We start from the raw sequence: 27,877 nt of genomic DNA, 5'->3' as shown, positions 1-27,877 counted from the left end.
GAAATTGAGCTCAGGTGCATTCTGTTTCCATTGATCATCCTTGAGATGTTTCTACAACTTGATTGGAGTCCACCTGTGGTAAATTCAATTGATTGATCATGATTTGGAAAGGCACACACCTGTCTATATAAGGTCCCACAGTTGAAAGTGCATGTCAAAACAAAAACCAAGCCATGAGGTCAAAGGAATTGTCCGTAGAGCTCCAAGACAGGATTGTGTCGAGGGCACACATCTGGGGAAGGGTACCAAAGAATTACTCCAGCATTGAAGGTCCCCAAGAACATAGTGGCCTCCATCATTCTTAAATGGAAGAAGTTTGGAACCACCAAGACTCTTCCTAGAGCTGGCAGCCTAGCGAAACTGAACAATCGGGGGAGAAGGGCCTTGGTCAGGGAGGTGACCAAGAACTCGACGATCACTCTGACAGAGATCTAGAGTTCCTCTGTGGAGATGGGAGAAACTAGAAGGACAACCATCTCTGCAGCACTCAACTAATCAGGCCTTTATGGTAGAGTGGCCAGACAGAAGCCACTCCTCAGTAAAAGGCACACGACAGCCCGCTTAGAGTTTGCCAAAAGGCACCCAAAGACTCCTAGACCATGAGCTAGCAAGATTCAACTCATTGGCCTGAATGCCAAGCATCACATCTGGAGGAAACCTGGCACCATCCCTACGGTGAAGCATGGTGGTGGCAGCATCATGCTGTGGGGGTGTTTTTCAGCGGCAGGGACTAGGAGACCCTAAGCATACAGCCAATACAATGCAGAAGTGGCTTCATGTCAGGTCTCTGAATGTCCTTGAGTGGCCAGCCAAAGCCCAGACCGGATTGAATATCTCTGGAGAGACCTGAAAATAGCTGTGCAGCAACGCTCCCCATCCAGCCTGACAGAGCTTGAGAGGATCTGCAGAGAAAAATGGTAGAAACTCCCCAAATACAAGTGTGCCAAGCTTGTAGCGTCATACCCAAGACGACTTGAGGCTGTAATTGCTGCCAAAGGTGCTTCAACAATGTACTGAGTAAAGGGTCTGAATACTTATCTAAATGTGATATTTCCATTTTTTTGGTTTTTAATAAATTACCAAAAATGTCTAAAAAACAGTTTTTTCTTTGTCATTATGGGGTATTGTATGTAGATTGATGAGGGGGAAAAACGATGTAATAATTTTTCAAATAAGCCTGTAACCTAACAAAATTAGGAAAAAGTCAAGGGGTCTGAATGCTTCACGAAGGCACTGTACGTTTGGAAAATAAGTATAGAAGGACCAGCAGAGACACTGAGTTAGATATCAACTAACTTATTACACAATTGAGACCCATGTCTGTTACGTCACAACAGTAACAGGAAGTTGCATATCTTTATTTTGGCAGGAAAATATACCATCTGTCAGACCAAGTGCCGATAGTTCCTTAATCACTGACTACGTTGTTGTCCCAAAGGTTTTTGTAAACGAATGTATACCCATGCCAACAAAAATAATATCCTATGGAGCAATATAAAAACACATACATATGCAAGTTGAAAACAGCAAAAAGATTTGCGTTGCCATACTAAACAGTTATCAAATGCAATACCTACAAACAGCTCCCAGGTACAACACCGTTCTGCCAGCCTTCTCCCTCCTTTGTCACTCTCTCTCTCTATCTTACACTCACTCTCTCTCCCTCTATCTCTCTGCCTCTCTCTCCTTTCCTCCTTCCCTCCAACCTCCTTCTCCCATCTTACCTCCTCTCCACTATAAGGCTCAATGATCAACCCAGTTGGCGTAAATAGTAACTATTTCAGGGACAGGGGCGGGTTGGTCGTGGGGATAAATGACCGTCTGTTCTGCTGTTCCAGTCAGCATCCAGTGAGCCTCAAACAGAGAGATGAGAGAAGCACTCAAGGACCTGGTAGGAGCACAGAACATCACTCACAAACTAACTGATCATGAGGCACTTGTGACAACTGCTGATGTTAAAAGAGCTTTATAAATACATTTGATTAACTGATGAGGCACACGTTGTAATTACTAATCTTTTTGTTATGTGGCACTTAGCCTATGTCAATGTTACAAACAACGTAGGCCTATGTATCCAATTTGACTGTTGACAGTAATCTCAAACTTGAATCATGTCTGTGTACTGTATACCCTAATGTTGCCCTTTGTTTCAATGAGTTATGAGGTATAGTTTGGAGTGAACAGGGATTGACATTAAGGTCTGAAAGGCACTTGTCCATCGGACAAGTCAGCAGTATTTTGTTGGTCACTTCTCTCTTGCCCGAAAATGTTATTTTCACACAACATTGTCAGAACCTGTTGGTCACTTAAGTAAACAACAGGGAGCAAGCAGAAACACATCTGTTTTACTGGCCTGTTCTGGTTATAAATGTATTTTCATGATGTCGACACATTCTGCTCGCCCAGACCAAAAGTTATGCTTTAAAAGCTGACTTTTAAAGCCAAAAGGTTCAAATCGTCTCACCACAAAAACAGGCTTTTGCTATTATACCGTCCAAAACAAGTGTATTGGTGTCAATTACAAGCAATGTGGTCGCCTGTTATTCCTCTACACGAGTTGAAAACTTGTGTAGTGTCACAGGAAAAGTTTGGCTCTTAAATCAGGCCATATTAACGCTTGTTATTATTATTTTTCACTTCAGTTTTTGCATTTCTAGGTGACAATATCGCCTGTTTCAATTACTCTTGTTGTAAACGCCTGTTATGTATTCTGATACTTGATCTTCACACCTGTCCAGTGAGTATTTACAGGTGAATAGATCGCCTGTCTTCTGTACATGAAGATAAATGTCCTTTCCTTTCCTAGCTCTCTTTCCTCCTTTCCTTTCCTCATTTTCTTTCCTAACAAATGTTCTTATTTCCTTTCTTCCTATCCTTTCCTGAGCTTTCTTTCCTCGTTTTCTAGCTCTCTTTTAGGGATGGGCATGAGTAATCGAGTAAACGGAGGTCAAAGATCGATCTTTAACCAGAGATTTTGTTTAATACTGTAAAACTATTTGGTGGAATGTGCTTTGTGGCTGCTTGAACGGACAAGTGAAATTTTGTCTTGAAGATAACGTTAATTTGCTTTGAATCTACTGTTCCTTTTATACATGCACATTTGCAGACGCAACAAAAATAAAACCAAGCCAAGCATCACACCGTTCTTCTCCCTAAATTCCCCTTTTCCCCCCCTGTCCCATTCACTCAATTGCATTCTGACTGCTCCCTCCACACACACATGCTGAGTGTGCACACAAGCTCCCGTTAGGACTACAGAAATGCCTATAAAAACATCAGTTAGATGTATCCCATCTAACTAATGGGATACACAAGCTACATTCCTTGCCAAATGACGACAGTCTCATCACAAATTAAAAATGGACTGGTTGATTGAAGTAGGAAAATATGTGTTCCAACAACGAGCTGCAGTTTTGGAATAATTGCTTTGAGTCTATTTTCCATTTAAGCTCCTCTGCGAACTGCTGGTGCCTTTTAGAATGGGTTAGCCTAGGCTATAACCCCCCTAAACTTAAATAGGTTCACACTGAAAATATGCAAAAACAGTAGTTTGATAAAGACAAAGAGTGTATTTTCATCAGGATCATTAAGCATATGCCTACTCGCCAAACGGATGTCGTGGCCGTAATTCATCTCCATGCAGTGTTCAATGCTGAATTCAAATCAAATGTTATAGTTCGCATACACATATTTGGCAGATTATTGCGGGTGTAGCAAAATGCTTCTTCCTAGCTCCAACAGTGCAGTAATATCTAACAATACACATGAATCTAAAAGTAAAATAATGCAATTAAGAAATATAGAAAATATTTATATATATGGATGTATAAACATTATGGACAGTATGTGGATAGAATATGTAGCGTATCTGAAGAATACGTAGGACAGAATAGTATATATACAGCAGTAGTTGACTAGGATGGACCATATGTAAACATTATTACGTTTTTAATTTTGAAAAATATTTGATCCTATTTTAAACTGTTATATATCATCGTGTTTTTTTTACTATAAATTAGATTTGTCTTGACTGTGACAAAGGCTCCGGTAATAAGAGCGTCTTCTCTTCTAAATGAACAGAGCAAGGCTATGCTATTGCACAGCCATAAGCTTCTACAAGTAAGCGCCACTGCTGAGGTTACTGCCTTTTTAAAGATGGTGTTCTGCGATATAATATTGACATTATGGTTTCAATGAATTCATTTTAAACGCCACTTGCTTTTTTATTGACTGAATATATATGGGGCAATTTAGCAATTAGGATTTGTTATCTGTAATGGTTATTATACATTTTGCTTTGTTGCGACCTGTTGGCATATACTGTAGATAAATCCGCAAATATGTTTTTTCCATTTGAGTATCCCAGCACTCTAAAAAAAATCATGTGAGTAGTTAGCAGTCTAAAGATCCCTACTCCCTTTCCTCCTTTCCTTTCATAGCTCCCTTTCTGTCCATCCTTTCCTAGACCCCTTTTCTCCTTTACTTTCCTACCTTCATTTCCTCCTTTCCTTTCCTAGCTCTTTTGGGTCCTTTTGTTTCCTAGCTCCTTTCCTCCTTTCTGAGCTTCCTTGACTTGCTCCCTTTCTTTGTCTTCTAGCTTCGTTTCCTCCTTTCCTATCGCCCTTTTCTCCCATCCTTTCCTAGTTCTTTTTCATCCTTTTCTATCTTAATTTCCTCCTTTCCTAGCTCACTTTCCTTATTTCCTTTCCTATATCCTTTCCTCTTCTCCTTTTCTAGCTCTCTTTCCTACCTCAGTTTCCTAATTTCCTTTCCTTCCTCCTTGCCTTTCCTCCTAACCATTCTAAGCTTCCTTTACAAGCCCCATTTCCTCCTTTCCTAGTTTGTTTTCCACATTTCCTAGCTCCCTTTCTTTGATCCATACCTCCCCTCCTTTGCTTTGCTAGCTCTGTTTCCTGCTATCCTTTCCTAACTAATTTTCCTTCCCTAGCTTCCTTTCCTTTCCTCCTTTTCCTAGCCCCCTTTCTTTTCCTCCTTTCCTAGCTTCCTTTCCTTGCTCTCATTCCTTCCTTTCCTCCCATCCTATCCTTTCCTAACTCCCTTTCCCCTATCCTGTCCTAGCTCCCTTTCCTAATTTCCTTTCCTCATTTCCTAGATCCTTTTCCCAGGAAAGGAGGAAAGTGAGCTAGAAAAGGTGCAAAGGAAGCTCAGAAATGATAGGAGGACGGAAAGGAAACCAGGAAAGAAAGAAAAGGGAAAAGCTAGGGAAGAAAAGGGAGCAAGGAAAGGATAGGAGGAAAGGAAAAGAGTTATGAGAGGAAATGAGATAAGGAAAGGAAGCTAGGAAAGGGAAGAAGGAAATGGAGCTGGAATGGAAGCTGGGAACGTAAAAGAAGAAAGGGAGCTAGAAAAAAGAAAGAAGGAAAGAGCTAAAAAAGGAAGAAAATAAAGAAAGAGAGCTAGGAAAGGACTAGCAGAAATGGCGCTAGGAAAGGAAGTTAGGAATGGAGGATAGGAAAGGAAAGGCAGAAAGAGAGCTAGGAAAGGACAGGAAAGAAATCTCAGCAAGGATAGGAGAAGTCATGGTATCGATATTAGCATTTTTTGCATTATGTTCTAATTAAGCAATAAGGCACGAGGAGGTGTGGTATATGGTCAATATACCACGGCTAAGGGCTGTTCGTTGCGGTTTCTCAAAAAGTTACAAATTGCAGCTTTAAATGCACACTTAGTGTACAAAACATTAAGAACGCCTGCTCTTTCCATGACAGAGACTGACCAGGTGAATTCAGGTGAACGCTACGATCCCTTATTGATGTCACTTGTTAAATCCACTTCAATCAGTGTAGATGAAGGGTAGGAGACAGGTTAAAGAAGGGTTGAAATGTTTGTTTTTGACAACTAAGACATGGATTGTGAATGTGTGGCATTCATAGGGTGAATGGGCAAGACAAAAGACTTAAATGCCTTTGAACGGGGTATGGTAGTAGATGCCAGGCACACTGGTTTGTGTCAAGAACTGCAATGTTGTTGGGTTTTTTCACGCTCAACAGTGTGTACCAAGAAAGGTCCACCGCCCAAAGGACATCCAGCCAACTTGACACTGTGGGAAGCATTGGAGTCAGCATGGGCCAGCATCCCTGTGGAACACTTTCGACACCTCGTAGAGTCCATGCCCCAACGAATTGAGGCTGTTCTGGGGGGGGGGGGGGCATTTAAGCAGGGGAATATTTGTTTGAAAAGCTGTTTGATGTACAGAAGACAGGTGGTCTATTCACCTGTAAATACACACTGGACGTGAAAAGATCACATGTAAATATGACATTTGACACTTGAAAAAAAGCAATTGAACAACATATCAACCATTAACATCACCTGTAAATGCACACTGGACATTCACAACATGTGTGTAGTGTAATACCAGGCGACAACACCGCTTGTAATAGATACCAATCCAATGCGTTTTCTGAGACAATTTCAACCTTTTGGCTTTCCATACCCAGTGTAGCCCCAATGTTAGGCTACTGTAATTCAGTTGTGATAAATCACTTGCCCAATTGGGAAACCACAGAACAGGCTCAACTTGCTCGCCTGCCATAAATGCCATAAATTGTCCGTCATTTACTTCAACAATGGGGATTTTAGGCTTACTGGAATTCTTTGCAGTTTTGTTGTTTTCAGAAAAAGAAAACAGCCCAGTTCACTTGCCCCAGGTAATATGGCAACCATTAAGGTCAATCACTGGTGAAGACATTTTGTACTCTAGGTGCGGTACTGGAGGCTTTACCTGTTGACGTTGGTATTGGGAATTGGGGGATCATTTCAATTGGGGATGCAAGTTTCCATCATGGCTTCTCCAGCTGAGGTAAGAAAGAATACTGACGGCCAGCTCTGAGCTCTGCAGTGTTCAGTATTTGCTGTGAGGAGCTAAGGGATCAAAGTTAATGTACACAATGCATAATATGAGTAATAACATATGGATCACAACATCTGGCCATGCCATTGCTATAAGGAATAAATGAGCCAAATTTCTTTGAGCCAAATCTCATTGTAGTAAACCCGTGTCTCTCCCTCTCTGTGTGTCTGTAGCATATCCAGAGCTTTGTGAACCAGACCTGGCTGGGGAGGTATGAGGTTCCAGTAAGCGATTCAACCAACATGCTCATATGGTCTTTCATAGTGTCTGTGTTCAGCCTGGGAGGATGGGTCGGGGCTATACACAGTGGCAGCCTCTCTGTCACCTACGGCAGGTCAGGCACTGTACACGATACACACACCAGTGTAACCCAGGAAGTCTTGTTTTTATACTAGCTAATGTGGATACTCCTGATGTCTCTTCTGTCTGGATTTGCAGGAAGAAAGCCTTGCTGTTCAACAACATAGTGGCCCTCGTAGCCGCTGTACTGATGGTCTTCAGTCCCATGGCCAAGTCCTTTGAGATGATCCTGCTGGGCAGATTTCTCTATGGATATAATGCTGGTATGTGTCTGTTTTGTCTCGTGTGTGTACTTTATTGTGAGAATGTCGGGGCAGCCTGTGGTACTAGTGTTTGTAACATCTCTTGTGCCTTTCTACCTGGCCTCTCCCTCCTCTGTCACTCTCTCTCTCGCTTTCTCTCTTACTCTCGTTGTCTCTCTCTCCTCTCTCTCTCTCTCGCTCTTTTTCTCTCTCAGGCCTGGGGTGGAACATACAACTGATGTATCTGGGCGAGAGTTCACCCAAGAAGCTGAGAGGATTCCTGACCATCACCATCACCGTCTTCAATAACCTGGGGAAGGTCATGGGTCAGATTGTTGGAATCAAGTCAGTACCATCAATGTTATAGTTGACCGTCCTGAGTCTTCTCCACTTTAGATCGAATCTTCTCACTCTCACGTGTCCCTGTCCTGGCCATTGGCATGTATTCATGATGCCAGGGGAAGCCAGGCTTCATCAAAAAATTGAACAAGAAAAAAACATAAAATAATGGTCAAAAAGAGTATGATACTGTTGCCACTCGTAGCATTGAATGCAAGAGAAGCCTGCGAGCATTTGGCCTCCCTTGATATTTTTAAACAATAGTAGCGTTCAGCTAAACTGAGTGAGCTCATCTGTGAATGGTCCTGGAACACCAAAAAAAAGTATGAAGGGAAGCCAGTTTGGATTTGGCTTCACACCAATCACATTACATCAAGTCAAACGTCATTGACAGAAAATAATTATTAATTGTTGCATCTTGTTGTGTTGTTATCCTCCAGTGCCTAGCTAGCCAGCTAAAATTGTCCCTTTCATAAATTAGCCATGGATGGAGATTGGGATTTGGACTTGTCGTTTTTTTCTATACTAAGTACTGGCCAATGACTATAACAGCAATTCTGATCCAACCACAAATTCATACATTGTGCCTCTGGTCTGAGAGGATGGAAGTTTAATGTGTAGCTAGATGTAGTAGGCTAATGTTAAATAGCTGGCTAAGCGTTGCCAATGAAAGGAAGTTAGGCTAGCGAGCAAGCATTTTAACCAGGTAGCCTAGGACAACAAAAACTAAAATAGTGTACTGTATGACAGTTTCGTCAACATGAAAGAGAGGAGGATGGCATTGGCGTTTCTCTACAAGTAGGGTGAGTCAACATGTCTTTTCTACTTACACACACACACAAACACACACACACACGCACACACACACACACACACACACACACACACACACACACACACACACACACACACACACACACACACACACACACACACACACACACACACAGTAATCAGTACCATGGACTGCCACGTGATATTTAGCTTATGTTGATTGGACTAAATCGTTTTGGGAATCTTTTAGTTGTCACTGTACTAGACTAAGCAGAGGTGATTTGATGATGTTGAAATGGTGCTGGAATAGTGGAGGCAGCTCCTGTTTTCTTTGCGACTTGCCACTCTGTGGTTCTAAATCAATAGTTGTTCAGTAGTCAGAAAATGTCGGTAACATTAACTTGCTTGACCATGCTGTAGGTCATGTAACTGTTTGCCTCCACTATATGATTTGTGGACTTCACCGGACAGAGCTTGCTCTCCGGTTTTGTGATGAAACAAAGGTGTGGTTTAATTTATTCTGCCACTGTGTCTTCTTATTGTCTCGGCCTTAAGCCTATACTGCATATCACTGTGGCAAGACGTGGAGGTTATAGAGCAAACAATGCTATTATCACAACACATAGGTTGTATTATGTCTTTTTTTCCCCCTGGCTTAGCTTCCCCAGAGATTTTACCAACGCACCGTTACTGGTCCTTGCCAAACTGAAATACAAGATTCTGATTACTCTAAATGTCATCCTTTTGTGAGCACAACGTGCAAATGACAAAGCTCTCAATGACAAAGAATGTTTTAACAAAACAATTGTGTGAAACACCAATCATATATTTCCAATTTAGTTGCAGAACTTTGTCAAGCTAGAAAGTTCAAATATCAAAAGATGTAAGTATCGGAATCAAACTGTAGTAGGCAGAGACTCAGTATATTGGAATGGGTCAAGTCTCTCACTCAATCACTCACTCACTCACTCACTCACTCACTCACTCACTCACTCACTCACTCTGTCTCACTCACTCACTCTCTGTCTCACTGTCTCTCTCTGTCTCACTCACTCTCTCTCTTTCTCACTCACTCTCTCTGTCTTACTCTCTCTTTCTCTCTCTCTCTGCAGGGAGCTGATGGGTACCGATGACATGTGGCCCTGGCTCATGGCCCTTGGTGGCCTCCCTGCCATCCTCCAGTTTGTGACCTTGCTGTTCTTCCCTGAGGCTCCCCGCTACCTATACATCGACAAGGGAGACACCGAGGGCTGCAAAAAAGGTATGCGTCCAGTCCAGGTATGGTCTATAACATTACATTACAGTCAAACACATCAAAGGGAGGGGGGAGGGCTTGTCATGTTCTTGTTGTATTTATCATTTAATTGGCTATCAGAGAGAGTAAGTTTTCTATTGCTTTGATTGATCAACAAATTATTGATCTTTGTGTGTGTGTGTGTGTGTGTGTGTGTGTGTGTGTGTGTGTGTGTGTGTGTTTAATAGCCCTGCACTGGCTGTGGCAGGAGGATGACGTGCAGATGGAGATGGATGACATGGGGAAGGAGAGAGCGAGCATGCAGGGCCAGAATGTTAAGACCATTTGGGATGTGCTGACTTCTCGCTGTGTCAGGTGGCAGCTGTTGGTTCTGGTCATCCCCTGTGCCGGCGTTCAGTTCTGTGGGTTTAATGCGGTGTGGCCAATACCCTTTTCAAACTATTATACAGACCGAAACCATTCTATGCTGGCTCAGATATTTTCTTTTCACATTGTTCTCTCCAGCACGGTTCCAGCAGCAACGTGGATGTGTAACCAGGCCAGCGCAGTACAATTCAGCTCGGTCCAAAAGGGCAAAATATTGATCTACGTTCATGGCAATTATACACTACCATTCAAAAGTTTGGGGTCACTTAGAAAACTCCTTGTTTTCGAAAGAAAGCACATTTTTTGTCCATTAAAATAACATCAAATTGATCAGAAATACAGTGTAGACATTGTTAATGTTGTAAATGACTATTGTAGCTGGAAACGGCTGATTTTTTATGGAATATCTACATAGGCGTACAGAGGCCCATTATCAGCAACCATCACTCCTGTGTTCCAATGGCATGTTGTGTTAGCTAATCCAAGTTTATAATTTGAAAAGGCTAATTGGTCATTAGAAAATCCTTTTGCAATTATGTTAGCACAGCTGAAACTGTTGTGCTTACTAAGAAGCAATAAAACTGGCCTTCTTTAGACTAGTTGAGTATCTGGAGCATCAGCATTTGTAGGTTCGATTACAGGCTCAAAATGGCCAGAAACAAATAACTTTCTTCTGAAACTCGTCAGTCTATTCTTGTTCTGAGAAATTAAGGCTATTCCTTGCGAGAAATTGCCAAGAAACTGAAGCTCTGGTACAACGCTGTGTACTACTTCCTTCACTGAACAGCGCAAACGGTCTCTAACAAGAATAGGAAGAGGAGTGGGAGGCCCAGGTGCACAACTGAGCAAGAGGACAAGTGCATTAGAGTGTCTAGTTTGAAAAACAAGACGCCTCACAAGTCCTCAACTGGCAGCTTCATTAAATATTACCCGCAAAACACCAGTCTCAAGGTCAACAGTTAACTTAAGAGGCGATTCCGAGATGCTGGCCTTCTAGGCAGTGTTCCTTTGTCCAGTGTCTGTGTTCTTTTGCCCATCTTAATCTTTTCTTTTTATTGGCCAGTCTGAGATATGGCTTTTTCTTTGCAACTCTGCTTAGAAGGCCAGCATCCCGGAGTCGCCTCTTCACTGTTGATCTTGAGACTGGTGTCAGTTTTCAGCTGTGCTAACATAATTGCAAAAGGGTTTTCTAATTATCAATTAGCCTTTTAAAATGATTAACTTGGATTAGCTAACACAACGTGCCATTGGAACACAGGAGTGATGGTTGCTATGTAGATATTCCATTAAAAATCAGCTGTTTCCAGCTACAATAGTAATTTACAACATTAACGATGTCTACGCTGTATTTCTGATCAATTTGATGTTATTTTAATGGACAAAAAAATGGCTTTTCTTTCAAAGACAAGGACATTTCTAAGTGAGCCCAAACTTTTGAACGGTAGTGTACATTTAATGGAAATGCGTTATAATTTACTGATAATGTCATTCTGTATTCTTAATCAAACTTAAGAATTGCTCCAATTTTCCAGCTAAGCCCCCTTCTTGCTCTACCTTTTCTTGTCATTCTCCTTTTATCGCATCGTCTCCACAATTACCCAAAATGACCCAAAATGTGTTCTATAGATTTATTTCTACGCTTTCGACATCTTCCGTGAAGCTGGAGTAGCAGAGGACAAGATGCATTACCTTTCCATTGGCATCGGAACAACAGATCTCCTCACCATCACTCTCTGTGTAAGTACCATACCGTAGGTCATAGCAGAGAATACCATCACTGTCTGTAACTGAGCCGAGTCCTAAAAAGTGTTTCAAATTGAGAATCTTGTTTGAACATGCTTTTTAGTCCAGGTCTAGGCTTAATCTGTTTCCGGATGACATCCTTTCCCTTGACCTTTTCCCTTGACAAAGCCTTGTTGTCCCACAATCAGTCTGTTGTGTCCATAGATATACTCACAAATGTTAATAATATAAATGATATTGTTTATGTCATTTATATTGTTTCGTTTCTATAATGTGTTTCCAATACATTACGGGTTGTGCCGTGGGCCAGTCTCTGTTGATAGACCGCGCGGGCAGGAAGATGGTGATGGGCTATGGCTACCTGTTGATGGGAGTCATCATGTCCGTCCTGATTGTTATGCTGTCTATCAAGGTAACTAACAGGACAAACCCTCAGGGCTTTTCTGGGTTGTTCTTTCATATTATAATAATATATGCCACCTAGCTGACATTTACTCACCAAGCTTAAACGCCAAATCAACTTACAGTGGCAAGAAAAGTATGTGGATTTCTGCATAAATTAGTCATAACATAACATCTTCATCTACAGTAGGTCACAACAACAGACAAACACAGTCTGCTTAAACTAATAACACACAGAAAATTATACATTTTCATGTCTTTATTGAACACACCGTGTAAACATTCACAGTGCAGGGTGGAAAAAGTATGTGAACCCTTGAATTTAGTAACATTTACATTTACATTTAAGTCATTTAGCAGACGCTCTTATCCAGAGCGACTTACAAATTGGTGCATTCACCTTATGATATCCAGTGGAACAACCACTTTACAATAGTGCATCTAAATCTTTTAAGGGGGGGGGGTTAGAAGGATTACTTTATCCTATCCCAGGTATTCCTTAAAGAGGTGGGGTTTCAGGTGTCTCCGGAAGGTGGTGATTGACTCCGCTGTCCTGGCGTCGTGAGGGAGCTTGTTCCACCATTGGGGTGCCAGAGCAGCGAACAGTTTTGACTGGGCTGAGCGGGAACTGTGCTTCCTCAGAGGTAGGGAGGCGAGCAGGCCAGAGGTGGATGACTGTTTGACCCTCCTTTGGCAGCAATAACCTCAACCAAACATTTTCTGTAGATCAGACCTGCACAACGGTCAGGAGGAATTTTGGACCATTCCTCTTCACAAAACTGCTTCAGTTCAGCAATATTCTTGGGATGTCTGGTGTGAACTGCTCTCTTGAGGTCATGCCACAGCATCTCAATCGGGTTGAGGTCAGGACTCTGACTGGGCCACTCCAGAAGGCGTATTTTCTTCTGTTGAAGTCATTCTGTTTTTGATTTACTTCTGTGTTTTGGGTCATTGTCCTGTTGCTTCACCCAACTTCTGTTGAGCTTCAATTGGCAGACAGATAGCCTAACATTCTCCTGCAAAATATCTTGATAAACTTGGGAATTCATTTTTCCGTCGATGATAGCAAGCTATCCAGGCCCTGAGGCAGCAAAGCAGCCCCAAACCATGATGCTCCCTCCACCATACTTTACAGTTGGGATGAGGTTTTGATGTTGGTGTGCTGAGGCTTTTTTCTCCACACATAGTGTTGTGTGTTCCTTCCAAACAACTCAACTGTAGTTCCATCTGTCCACAGAATATTTTTCCAGTAGTGCTGTGGAACATCCAGGTGCACTTTTGCAAACTTCAGACAGCAATGTTTTTTTTAGACAGCAGTGGCTTCTTCTGTGGTGTTCTCCCATGTACACCATTCTTGTTTAGTGTTTGACGTATCGTAGACTCGTCAACAGAGATATTAGCATGTTCCAGAGATTTCTGTAAGTCTTTAGCTGACACTCTAGGATTCTTCTTAACCTCATTGAGCATTCTGCGCTGTGCTCTTGCAGTCATCTTTGCAGGACGGCCACTCATAGGGAGAGTAGCAACAGTGATGAACTTTCTCCATTTATAGACAATTTGTCTTAGCGTCGACTGATGAACATCAAAGCTTTTAGAGATACTTTTGTAACCCTTTCCAGCTTTATGCAAGTCAACAATTCTTTAATATTAGGTCTTCTGAGATCTCTTTTGTTCAAGGCATGGTTCACATCAGGCAATGCTTCTTGTGAATAGCAAACTCACATCTTGTGAGTGTTTTTTATAGGGCAAGGCAGCTCTAACCAACATCTCCAATCTCGTCTAATTGATTGAACTCCAGGTTAGCTGACTCCTGACTCCAATTAGCCTAGGGGTTCACATACGTTTTCCAACCTACACTGTGAATGTTTAAATGATGTATTCAATATAGACAAGAAAAATACAATAATTTGTGTGTTATTAGTTTAAACACGCTATGGTTTGTCTATTGTTATGACTTAGATGAAGATCGGATCAAATTTGATTTATGCAGAAATCCAGGTAATTCCAAAGGGTTCACATACTTTTTCTTGCCACTGTATACATGTACATGATGTGATTCCTGCTGAAATTGAACCCACAGCTTTGATGTTGCTGGTGCCATGCCATAAAAGAAGGGCCAAGCATGAGATCCAATACAGTTATTTGTCTCTCAACAGGACCAGTACTGGGTCCCGTATGCTAACATCGCCCTCATCTTCTCTGTCATCTGCGTTTATGGACTAGGACCTTGTGAGTTCTCAAAAAAATGATAGTCCCCTCATGAGTCATATTTCACAAGTCTACACCTGTGGTCTGAGTGGTTTGTGATTGTAGCTAGCTAAGTGAGCTAACCCCAGACGGAGTTATTTGTCATGGTACTAAATTCTCTTCCTAGCTGGAATAGCCAGCACCCTCCCTGCAGATATCTTCCTTCAGGCCTGGAGGCCGTCCGCTTACGTCATTAGCGGCTCCATCAACTGGTTAAGCCTGTTCTTGATTGGGATGTTCTTCCCCTTCATAGTGGTGAGATACTTACTGGTCTAAGTCTTCATGCACACACTTGATGATTGGAACATACCCTTTTTTTCACAATGGAAACAAATCGAGCCGAGCCAAGTCAAACTGTACTGGGCTGGCCTGGTTACGCATCCACCATAATTGCTCGGACTGTCCTGGAAAGGACAGTGTAAAAAGAAAACATTCAAACGAGCATAGTATGGTTCAGGTCACCCCCTATAGTGTGAATCAAGCATTAGAACACACTGGACATACTGTAGCAAGCAGTAAGCCTGCTTTTTACTGAAAATAAAATAAATAAGATAAATGCTCATGAATTGTGGTAGGCGGTTTCTGAAAGTCTTTTTTCTGTCATATGCAGGCTAATGGGCTACGTGTCCCTTGACAGACGGTCAGTGAGTTACTGTAGATCCTGGTGCACATTTTAGCTCTTGCCCTAGCACTACACTTCTGATTCCACTTGTCAACTCATCATCAAACTTTTGATTAGTTGAATCAAGTGTGCTTGGGCTCATCAGCGGCTCCATCAAGAAACACTGCTGTAGATCTATGTATCTGTTTAACATTGGTATTTGTGTGCCCCATGTAGGATGGACTGGGCCAGTTCTGCTTCCTGATCTTTGTAGCATACTGCCTCTTCAGTGCAGCGTTCGTACTCTACTTCCTCCCAGAGACCAAAGGCAAGAGCACGGTGGAGATCATGGAGGACTTTAACAAACTCAACTACAAGAACAGGGGAACAGACACCGAAAAGGCTGACTTTGTTATGGCAACGAAATTTTAAAGAAATGTATTGAGTGGCTTGAGCGATATTGGTACACTCTTAGAAAAAAGGTTTCCAAAAGGGTTCTTCGGCTGTCCCCATAGGAACACCCTTTTGTTCCAGGTAGAACCCTCTGTGAAAAGGGTTCTACATGGAAGCCAAAAAGGTTCTACCTGGAACCAAAAAGGGTTCTCCTATGGGGACAGCCGAAGAACCCGTTTCTTCTTTTATGGATGTAGATAGCACTTTTTTTTATAAGAGTGTATGCATTGAAGTGTTAAGAGATGTACTTTGTTTAGTTGTTCATTTGAATTTGGCTTTACAGCAAAAAATATGCCATAACGCTGTTCTTACATTCTAGTGGGGGTCCTATATAGGGCTGTGGTGGTCATGAAATTTTGTCAGCAGATGATTGTCAAGCAAATAACTACCGGTCTCAGGGTAATTGACCGTTAATGAACATAAATACATTTAGCATCTCCTGGCTTCCACTCATAGCCTACAAACCTAATGCAGACCTTTGGAACATCTACATTTAAGAAACTATAATAAATCCATGTAATATTGCCTACACCATCACAATAAATCTATTATTTATTTTAGACAGGTCTAAAGAAACATGATATGAAGAAAATCTAGTCTATTTCAGAAGAACAGAATAGCATACTCTGAGTTGTCCTTTTGTTAGGCCCTGATCTGGCTATGCCAAATGGCTGTGGGCTACACTAGTTCATTTAGCAGACAAGATTTGCTTAGAATTCCGTGGCATTATTCTATATTATTTCATAGTATGAAGAATACAATTGAACATAGCTGAATAAAATCGAAATTATATTTTCTCCAGAGGATTTGAGGGAGTGTGCACGTGGCTATTCTGCGTTGAGTGTTTAACAAGGAAACAGCTACTCCTATATGCTTACTTTAGAGTTATTTATGGTGAACTATTCTGTGCGAGAAATAAATATTCTAAACATAGTCTGGGACAGTTGTGGGATACGATAGATCCCAAATTAATACAACCACTATCATAAAAAAAACTGTTTTAAACTATGAGCCTGACGCAACAGGTGAGAACGTTTAGCTTAAAATGTTGATAAACGATTAGGCTATTTCTTCACATTATAAGCGCAGCAATGCGCACACTATACAACGGATTTTGTAAAGCTGTATCAATTCGATATTACCTTGTAATGAACATTTAAAAAAGTATATTCACATCAAATCAAATGTGGAATGTTACATTTTTTTGCTATCCAGGTCAAAGGGAAAGTTCGACTGCTGCTACGTGTGTCATAGGGTTATCATACAGATATGGTGGATGATATTGTAACAAGGTTAAAAAAAAACTAAAAAACAAAGCTATCTAAAGCTACTGTATGTTGAGAGAGTATTCTACTGTATTTCTAGATCATTTCATAAAGCTATATTGGCAAATAATCCAACTTGTTTGTAATGGTGTGTAATATTGAATCGTTTAGATCAGATTGTGCTAATAAATGATGTATCCTTCTGTTAGATTGGAAAATAAATGTTCGAAGTTAATAAATGTCTACAGGCTTTCAACTTTGGTCCCGTGCGGTCTATCATTCCATAGACATCCCTTCATCAACACCTTTGTTACAGCAAGAACATGACAACCTAAGATTTGTCCGAATAAACAAGACCATTCAAGGCATCTGTCTATGTGAACCAGACGAATAAGTGTACTGTAGAGCCACGTGGAGGAGCAGCAGAGAACAGTGAGTAAAATATCAACTAACTGATTACACAGTATGATAAACATCACAAGTAAAGGGAGACCCCATGTCGTGCATATTCTTTATTATGGCGGGAAAGTTTACGTTCAGTACAGATCGTTATTTTATCCATCAATTAAAATGGCATCCCCACGGTTTTTCATAAATAATGCATTGAAATACCAATTAGACAAATGATCTACTTTGGAGTAAGCAGTCATCAAATACATACTATAATAAAACAAACATATTTCCACATTTTCTTTGGTGTCGCATTCGCTAGACATAGTTATGAAAATCCAACTGCTAGATTTATCTGTCATATGCACATGAAAATGCATGTTAATTCATGTTTTATTCTCAACTTGTGTTAGGAAATCAGTTCAGAAGTTCAGTCGAAACAAAAATGCAGTTTCTTTATTCTTTTTAGGGGGCAATTGTCTTTTTTTTTTTTTTTTTGCCAATAACAATCACCAGTACGGTGATGCTCAGTCATCAAAACAACACAAACAAACAGGGGGGGAAAAAAGGCAACTTAAAAACAATAGTAGAACAAAAAAACATGAGATGGCTTACACCCAGAAAAAATATTTTGTTTGGAGGTGCTGTCTAACGGCGAATAAACTAAACCAAAAAAATTAAGAGAGTCGCACACTCCATATATAAACTCCCAGTAATTTATTTGGTAAATCACCAATGTTTCGGCATCAATGTGCCTTCTTCAGGGTGAAGCGTTGGTGATTTGCCCAGTAAAGGGAGTTTATATATTGAGTGTGCAACTCTATTTATTTATGTATTATTTATTTGTATAGTTTATAACTTATAAATAATGCACAATACTTTTCCAGTACATAACTTACAGTATCAAACCAAGTCGGAAATTACTGTTTTATTTATTCCTTATAATGTGCTCAATGTGAAACTGGGCTTTGGGCAACACCTGTACTGTCCAGTTTACAGATGGACATGTTCAGACAGTGTCTCACAGAACAATTAGTAAGTTATTCCTGTTGTATCAAGACACTTCCCTAAACGTTTATCCCTTACAAAAAATTAAACCTAATGCCAAACAGGACACAAGCGAACATGATGTAACTTAGTTTTGGCTGAAATGCTGGAGTCACAAGGCCGGGGCTCGATATCGGTGGGAAGGAACCTGGTGAGATCCAGTTTGGACCAGGAATGAACCCCCGCCCCCCATCCAATGTGAAGGTTATCTTCCACTATTCGGCTGAATGATCAACCCATACGGTGTGATGAGTAACGGGGACAGGGGGGGAGAGGGTGGCGATACATGGCCCATGGGCCAGCATCATGTGATCGACCCAATGTCCACCTGCTCTCCTGTTCCACCCAGCATCCAGGGAGCCTCAACCGGAAAGACAGGAGAAACACTCAACGACCTGGTAAGACATTAGAACATCAGTTACACTATCGCTGATGGAATTGTTCAGTAAATAGTCAGAAATAGACTGCACACTGCAATTTCTGCTCTCACAGTGACATCCTGAAATTACAATTTCATACAAATATCTATTGTTGAGTCAAAACTTTACACTAAACTTAAGCATCTCATTTGACTGTGGTCTATCAAACTTGAATAATGTCTGTGATATTAGTATTTGTTTCGTTGAGAAGTTTAGAATTTGTAGTTACTGTAAGACATCCTTGTTTATATTCTGGTTGCAGTGTTGGAGGCTTTGCCTGTTGACGTTGGTATTGGGAATCGGGGGATCAGCATGGGATGCAAGTTTCCATCATGGCTTCTCCAGCTGAGGTAAGAAAGCTGTCTGATGGTCAGCTCTGTGGAGTTGAATAGAAACTTGACAGTGAAGAATAACATTGAGGGATAAAAGTGAAGGTGTTATCTGACTTGAGATGAATAGCTCCCTACCCGCTGAGCCTGTAAAGATATCCCATATATATCCTTTTGCAGTGGTATAGGACAACTGTGTATTACCTGAGCCACATAGAGTACAAATTAGCTTTAAATTAAGAAAAAGCATGATTATTATTGTTATTATGTTCACATGTCACAATTAGACTATAGTACTACAGTTTTTATCTGAGAATACGAGAAGTAGCTTCACTTGAGTGCATGCCAAAAGCTGCAAACAGCAGGATGCATACAAAGTATGAGAGAGTAAACAAAGATATACATAATAAACAGGTTCCCAGGCAAATAGGGTGATGTCGTATCACTTCCCAGCCAGAGACCACCGCCTATTGGATAGCATTGTGATCAACAGTTCATCAACATTTCAGCTTTTTCTCAAATCCAATTTATTACAGATCCAACTGTGCATTGTCATATCATGTGAGCAGAGTGAAAACAACATGGTGGGGTTGAGGTTACAGGAATCCTGTTGGCATATGTTTGCACTGTATATGATAGGCAATGCATATTATGCGTGATACTATTTGAAGTATGGCCATCATAAGCAGGCTTGTCTACTAACCATGGGTTGATCAGTCAACAGAGCTTCATCCTGTTCACTTCCTAAGCACTGGGATGACACACATGATAAATCAGCTGCTTACTCAGCTAAACCTCTAGTTTAAGTGGAAATGAATACACTAATATCTAACAGAGATCTACTCGTTTTTGCTCAATTAGAATAGTCTACATTGAGTACTTGCACAACTGATCATCCAACCTGGCCGTGTGGCGCCAGGACAACAACCTCTCCCTCAATGTGATCAAGACAAAAGAGATGGTTGTGGACTACAGGAAAACCGAGCACGCCCCCATTCTCATCGACGGGGCTGTAGTGGAGCAGGTTGAGAGCTTCAAGTTCCTTGGTGTCCACATCACCAACAAACTAACATGGTCCAAAGACCACCAAGACAGCCGTGAAGAGGGCACGAGAAAACCTATTCCCCCTCAGGAGACTGAAAAGATTTGGCATTGGTCCTCAGATCCTCAAAAGGTTCTACAGCTGCACCATCGAGAGAATCCTGACTGGTTGCATCATTGCCTGGTATGGCAACTGCTCGGTCTCCGACCACAAGGAACTACAGAGGGTAGTGCGTACGGCCCAGTACATCACTGGGGCCAAGCTTTCTGCCATCCAGGACCTCTATACCAGGTGGTGTCAGAGGAAGGCCCTAAAAATTGTCAAAGACTCCAGTCACCCTAGTCATAGACTGTTCTCTCTGCTACCGCACGGCAAGCAGTACCGGAGCGCCAAGTCTAGGTCCAAAAGGCTTCTAAACAGCTTTTACCCCCAAGCTATAAGACTCCTGAACATCTAATCAAATGGCTTCCCAGACTACTGCCCACCCTCTCTTTTACGCCGCTGCTACTCTGTTATTATCTCAAATCTGCATGTCTGGCAGACATATCAGTGTGGATGACGGATCACTACCTCAAGCTGAACCTCGGCAAGACGGAGCTGCTCTTCCTCCCGGGGAAGGACTGCCCGTTCCATGATCTCGCCATCACGGTTGACAACTCCCTTGTGTCCTCCTCCCAGAGTGCTAAGAACCTTGGCGTGATCCTGGACAACACCCTGTCGTTCTCCACTAACATCAAGGCGGTGACCCGATCCTGTAGTTTCATGCTCTACAACATTCGCAGAGTACGACCCTGCCTCACACAGGAAGCGACGCAGGTCCTAATCCAGGCACTTGTCATCTCCCGTCTGGATTACTGCAACTCGCTGTTGGCTGGGCTCCCTGCCTGTGCCATTAAACCCCTACAACTCATCCAGAACGCCGCAGCCCGTCTGGTGTTCAACCTTCCCAAGTTCTCTCACGTCACCCCGCTCCTCCGCTCTCTCCACTGACTTCCAGTTGAAGCTCGCATCCGCTACAAGACCATGGTGCTTGCCTACGGAGCTGTGAGGGGAACGGCACCTCCATACCTTCAGGCTCTGATCAGGCCCTACACCCAAACAAGGGCACTGCGTTCATCCACCTCTGGCCTGCTGGCCCCCCTACCTCTGAGGAAGCACGGTTCCCGCTCAGCCCAGTCCAAACTGTTCGCTGCTCTGGCACCCCAATGGTGGAACAAGCTCCCTCATGACGCCAGGACAGCGGAGTCAATCACCACCTTCCGGAGACACCTGAAACCCCACCTCTTTAAGGAATACCTGGGATAGGATAAAGTAATCCTTCTAACCCCCCTCCCCCCTTAAAAGATTTAGATGCACTATTGTAAAGTGGTTGTTCCACTGGATATCATAAGGTGAATGCACCAATTTGTAAGTCGCTCTTGATAAGAGCGTCTGCTAAATGACTTAAATGTAATGTAAATGTAAATCAAATAAATGTTATTAGTCACATGCTCCGAATACAACAGGTGTACACCTTACAGTGAAATGCTTACTCACAAGCACCTAACCAACAATGCAGTTAAAAAAAATACAGATAAGAATAAGAAATAAAAGTAACAAGTAATGAAGAGCAGCAGTAAAATAACAATAGCGAGACTATATACAGGGGGTACCGGTACAGAGTCAATGGGCGGGGGCACCGGTTAGTTGAGGTAGTATGTACATGTAGGTAGAGTTATTAAAGTGACTACCGTAATTTCCGGACTATTAAGCGCACCTGAATATAAGCCTCACCCACTGAATAAATTTTTTTTTTTTATTTTGAACATAAATAAGCCGCACATGTCTATAAGCCGCAGGTACCTACCGGTACATTGAAACAAATGAACTTTACACAGGCTTTAACGAAACACGGCTTGTAACAAAAATAAATAGGCTTTAACGAAACACGGCTTGTAACAAAAAAATAATAATTTGCAGTAAGCTTTAGTTGTCTTTTTGCACTGAGTCAATTCCTCACGCTGCTGTTTCCAACGTCTTATCATCGACTCATTAAGACCAAGCTCCCGTGCAGCAGCTCTATTTCCTTTTCCAACAGCCAGATCAATCACCTTCAACTTGAAAGCTGCATCATATGCATTTCTCCGTGTCTTTGCCATGATGAGGGTGACAAAATGACTACCGTAATCAGAATGATGGGAAGTTTGAGAGCACTCGATTTAATCTAAACAGTAAACAAAAAAGTTGTTTGACCTTAACCCGTTTGGCAATTTCATTGGTCTAATGAAAGCTTCATGCCGCCAAAAAACTGAGCACGTCACAGAATGTGTTTTTTTGGAGAAAAAAAAATTGAAAGCGGGAATAATCCACATATTAGCCGCGTTGTTTAAGCCGCGGGGTTCAAAGCGTGGGTAAAAAATTGCGGGTTATAGTCCGGAATTTACGGTATGCGTAGATGATAACAACCGAGAGCAGAAGCAGTGTAAAAGAGGAGGGGGCAATGCAAATAGATAACAACATTCTCCATGTGTGTCTGTAGTACATCCAGAGCTTTGATGAAGATGAAGGGGAGGAGACATGTTAAAGAAGGATTTTTAAGCCTTGAGACAATTGAGACATGGATTGTGTGTGTGCCACTCAGATGGTAAATGGGGATGACAAAAGATTTAAGTATGGTAGTAGGTGCCAGATGCACCGGTTTGAGTGTGTCAAGAACTGCAACGATGCTGGGTTTTTCATGCTCAACAGTTTTCTATGTGTATCAAGAAACATCCACCAGCCAACTTGACACAACTGCGGGAAGCATTGGAGTCAACATGGGCTAGCGTTCCTGTTGAACGTTTTCAACACCTTGTGTAGTCCATGCCCTGACGAACTGAGGCTGTTCTGTGGGCAAAAGGGGGTGCAACTCAATATTAGGCAGGTTTTCCTGATGTCTTCTGTATAGTTTTGCAGGAAGAAAGCCCTGCTGTTCAACATAGACGCTGTAATGATGGTCTTTCGTCGCTTGGCCAAGTCCTTTGAGGTGATCCTGTTGAACATATTTCTCTATGGATATAATGTCGGTATGTGTGTTGTGGTCATTTTTTCCTCTGTGTATAACCTACTATATATGAGAATATGGGCTTAGCCTGTGGTGTTAGTTTTTGTAGCTTACCTATTAGTTTGTGTAGCTTACATATTCGTTTTTGTAACTTACTATTTGTTTTTGTAACCTCTCCCTCCCCTCTCACGCTCTCTCTCTCTCTCTTTCTTTCACTCTTTCTCTATATATCTCTTTCCTCATACCGCTCCCTCCTCTCTCTCACTATCTGTGGTTTTAGGCCTGGGGCTGAGCGTGCACCTGGTGTACCTGGGCGAGAGTTCACCTAAGAAGCTGGGAGGATTCCTGGCCCTGACTAGCTCCATCTTCAATGGCTTCAGGAAGGTCATGGTCAGATTGTCAGTACCGTTGTTACTTAACCACCTGACTCGTGTCCTGTGGTCCGTTTACCCTTTCAGTGGTCAGTTGTTCTAGCCTGGTCAAGCATACTGACCTCAGTTTTGTGCTCACAGTGCAGCGGTCACTCAGTCTGGTTGACCAGGCTACAGTTCATGTTCATGACACCTTAATACGTCCTCAGAACCCACAGTCACAGTGGAGTTACATAGATTGCATCCATAGAGTCAAAGAAAGCAACATACAGGTTAGCTCGGCCACAGTGAGAGTCTCATTCTGTAAAAAATGAAGCCAACTCTCTTGCCATCTATCTTACTTAGAGAAAGAGAACAAACAGGGTTCACACCATTCAGTCAAATCCCCTTCTGAATGTTCCAGTTGACCGCCCTGAGCCTTCTCCACTCCAAATCGGACCAGCTCAACCTCACCATCATGTGCCCTGGATTACCCTGTCCTGGTCCGGCTGGGCTGAAGAACAAGATTCTGAACAGCTCATCTGACAAATTACTAGAAATGGAATCACTTTGTAGCATGATGTTGTACACATTTATGGCAAAGTTCTCCAAAAAAAGATGTGAAATAAATTCTAATAGGAGAATTTTAGCAAGTTTTGGAGTTTGATGTTCAAGTGTCAAACATAGAATTAGGATGGAAGGAAGACAGACACAGTATGGTTGAAATAGTCATTTGTCAACAAGTCTCTCTCTCTTTCTCTCTCTCTCTGCAGGGAGCTGATGGGTACTGATGACATGTGGCCCTGGCTCATGGCCCTTGGTGGCCTCCCTGCCATCCTCCAGTTTGTGACCTTGCTGTTCTTCCCTGAGGCTCCCCGCTACCTATACATCGACAAGGGAGGGCTGCAAAAGAAAAGGTACGCACTCAGTCCAGGGCTATATCATAATGTGAAACTTCTCTTTTGACATGTTACGCTGGCATTTGGGAGAAGGATGTTCCTTGATCATCTAGACCTTACAATAGTCAAACATAGAATACGTTCCATAACAATTCACATACAATATATCATATCAGTACACATCACATCATCAGAGATGGTGAGCCGAGGCGTGTATATGATGTTTCTGTTGTATAAAATATGATTTGTGCGTATGGATCTGTAATCTACAGGAGGATGACCTGTAGATGGATGACATGGGGAAGGAGAGAGCGAGCATGCAGGGCCAGAAGGTTAAGACCATGTGGGACGTGCTGACTTCTCACTGTGTCAGGTGGCAGGTGCTGGCTCTGGTCATCCCCTGTGCCGGTATTCAGTTTTGCGGTAATAACGCAGTGAGTCTGTTTTGATCATATCTACCTTTACTGCAACTTTACTGCACTTACCATTAGTCACAAGTCTGAATCCAATGTCAATACTTTATTTTCCCCTGATTAGGTTATTCTGGGAAGTGAAGAGCTGTTCCATTCCCTTCCTTTTCGAGAATTAAACAGCTGCAAATAGGAGCCCTCTCTTGCTCTACCTTTTGTCGTTCTCCTTTCATCTCATCGTCTCCACAATTACCCAAAATGTGTTCTATAGATTTATTTCTACACTTTCGACATCTTCCGTGAAGCTGGAGTAGCAGAGGACAAGATGCATTACCTTTCCATTGGCATCGGAACAACAGATCTCCTCACCATCACTCTCTGTGTAAGTACCATACCGTAGGTCATATAGCAGAGAATAACATTACTGTCTGTAAGTGAACAATACCACACCATTTGTTTTAGTGGCCATTTTAACCTCCTGTCCTTGTTGTGTCCCAGTCTCTGTTGATAGACCGCATGGGCAGGAAGATGGTGATGGGCTATGGCTACCTGTTGATGGAAGTCATCATGTCCATCCTGATTGTTATGCAATCAGGATGCTCACCCCTGATTTAGGGCTTCTCTGTGTCAGCCAACATGAGAGCGAACACTGTTTTTTTCTCTCTTAACACAACCTGTACTCATGGTTTCCCTATGTTAACATCACCCTCATCTTCTTTGTCATCTGTATTTATGGACTAGGACCTTGCGAGTACATAATTTATTATGTATTATGCATGTCTTATTTTCACAAGTCTACAGCTGTAGGCTAAGTGGTATGTACGATTCCAGATCTGAGTATTGGGAGTCGAGTGAGCTACATAGTAGTCAAATGCTGCTCTAAGTCAACATACACACAGAACCTCAAAAGTTGCAAACATTTCAGTGATCAAAAAGACTGCCATTCTTGACAGTTGCATATCTCTGAGGTCCTACTGTCTGTCTGTACCCTTATCTTTATCTGTTGAACTTTAACATTATTAATGTTCTCATGGAGGATGGTTTAGGTCAGTTCTGCTTCCTGATCTTTGTAGCGCACTGCATCCTCAGCTCAGCGTTCATGCTCTACTTCATCCCAGAGACCAAAGGCAAGAGCACGGTGGAGATCATGGAGGACTTTAACAAACTCAACTACAAGAACGGGGACAGACACCAAAAAAGGCTGACTATGTTATGGCAATGACATTTTAAAGAAATGTATTGAGTGGCTTGTACACTCTTAGAAAAAAGGTTTCCAAATGGGTTCTTTGGCTATCCCCATAGGAACACCCTTTTGGTTCCAGGTAGAACCCTCTCTGGAAAGGTTTCTACATGGAACCCAAAATGGTTCTACCTGGAACCAAAAGGGTTCTACCTGGAACCAAAAAGGGTTCTTCCAAGGGTTTTCCTATGGGGACAGCTGAAGAACCCTTTTACTGTAGGTTGTAGATAGCACCTTTTTTGTAAGAGTGTATGAACAGACATGTTAAGAGATGTACTCTGTTTAGTTGTTCATTTGAATGTGGATTTACAGCAATTAGTATGAATCCAAAACGTGTTGCTAAATCAGTCATAGCGCTGTTCCTACATTCTAGTCAAGGGTCCTATACATCTTGAACTGATTTTTTAAAGCTGTATCAATGACTTATTACCTTGTAATGAACATTTTAAAAAAGTATTTTCATATCAAATCAAATTTGGAATGTTTTTTTTTTTTGCTGTCCAGGTCAATTGGACAGTTCAACTTCTGCTAGCAGTTGCATGCTCTGCTCAATCTGTGTCCGGGAAACTGTCAAATAACGTGTTTAAGTTAGGACTACTTGATATAACTTAGTGCCGATTTAAAATTGTATATTACCATTGATTATCCAACAAGACACTACATTTGGGCCCTCTATTTTCATTTGACACTCAACCGACTAAATCAATACCATGACATGAGCTCCAATGATATGACACTGAAAACAAAATAGCCAATCAAAACAATGTTGCTGGGAAAGAAATGTCATGCCTGTCTTTCCTTTTCAACACCTAAATGTCACCACTTTGGAGCCGATGTCTGTGCAGATTGGTTGTCTGGAAGTGAGTAGAAATATATACTGAACAAAAATCTAAACGCAACATTCAACAATTTCAATGATTTTTTCTGAGCTACAGGTCATATAGGGAAATCAGTCAATTGAAATAAATGAACTAGGCACAAATTTATGGAATTCACATGACTGGGCAGGGGCGCAGCCATGCATGGGATTGGGAGGGCATAGGCCCACCCACTTGGGAGCCAGGCCCAGCCAATAATTCGTTTTCCCCACAAAAGTACTTTATTACAGACAGAAACACTCCTCAGCCAACCAGTCAGCCCCCACCCCCCCACCAGGTGCACCTGTGTAATGATCATGCTGCTTAATCAGCTTCTTGATATGCCACACCTGTCTGGTAGATGGATTATCTTGGCAAAGGATAAACGCTCACTAACAGGGATGTAAACAAATTTGTGTGCAAAATGAGAGAAATACGCTTTTTGTGCGTATGGAATATTTCTGGGATTTTTATTTCAGCTCATGAAACATAGGACCAACACTTCACATGTTGCGTTTATATTTTTGTCCAGTATATATATATATATATTAGACTAAATTGTGTTTGTCATCAATGTTTTAGCCTTTATGCTACCATGTTTTATTCAGGACTAATCTTTTTATTTATTTAACTAGGCAAGTCAAGTGAAGAACAAAGTCAAGTTAAGAACAAATTCTTATTTACAATGACGGCCTAGGAACAGTGGGTTAACTGCCTCGTTCAGGGGCAGAACATTTCATAATCTATTCTGCACAGTGACATCTTTATTTTCTACTTATGGCCTCATGAAAAGTTTGAATCCAGTCATAGTGGCATGGCTAAAGTGAACCATGTGTCATGCTCAAGAGGAAAGATAACAAAGATAACAATCAGGAACAGTTTCAGATACATCTTTATTGAATCCCCATCTCTGTATCAATTAGACAGAGATGACAGACTCAAAAACAGTGTACAAAAACAAGACATCTATAGAAAAGTATGCTTATATTGAAATATGTCCAAAGGTTTTAT

At 41.8% G+C, this 27,877-nt stretch overlaps 1 protein-coding gene and 1 pseudogene across 1 annotated transcript; both read left to right on the top strand.

Moving 5' to 3' along the window:
- The first annotated feature begins 1,189 nt into the window (after nucleotides 1-1,189).
- Nucleotides 1,190-16,038, top strand: LOC115208072 (solute carrier family 2, facilitated glucose transporter member 11-like). Its single transcript, XM_029775837.1, has 12 exons — nucleotides 1,190-1,891; nucleotides 6,725-6,823; nucleotides 7,048-7,208; nucleotides 7,313-7,437; nucleotides 7,632-7,761; nucleotides 9,642-9,790; nucleotides 10,012-10,199; nucleotides 11,777-11,887; nucleotides 12,204-12,305; nucleotides 14,452-14,524; nucleotides 14,670-14,797; nucleotides 15,381-16,038. Exons 1-12 carry the CDS (start codon nucleotides 1,868-1,870, stop codon nucleotides 15,573-15,575), a joined length of 1,485 nt encoding a protein of 494 aa, XP_029631697.1. The 5' UTR covers nucleotides 1,190-1,867; the 3' UTR covers nucleotides 15,576-16,038.
- A 2,062-nt stretch (nucleotides 16,039-18,100) lies between these two features.
- Nucleotides 18,101-26,478, top strand: LOC115208071 (solute carrier family 2, facilitated glucose transporter member 11-like; annotated as a pseudogene).
- Nucleotides 26,479-27,877: the final 1,399 nt, after the last annotated feature.

The sequence above is a fragment of the Salmo trutta genome, chromosome 14, assembly GCF_901001165.1.
Source record: "Salmo trutta chromosome 14, fSalTru1.1, whole genome shotgun sequence".
NCBI lineage: Eukaryota > Metazoa > Chordata > Actinopteri > Salmoniformes > Salmonidae > Salmo > Salmo trutta.
The sequence above is the reverse complement of the archived record's forward strand: the minus strand, read 5'-3'. Positions and strand labels throughout refer to the sequence as shown.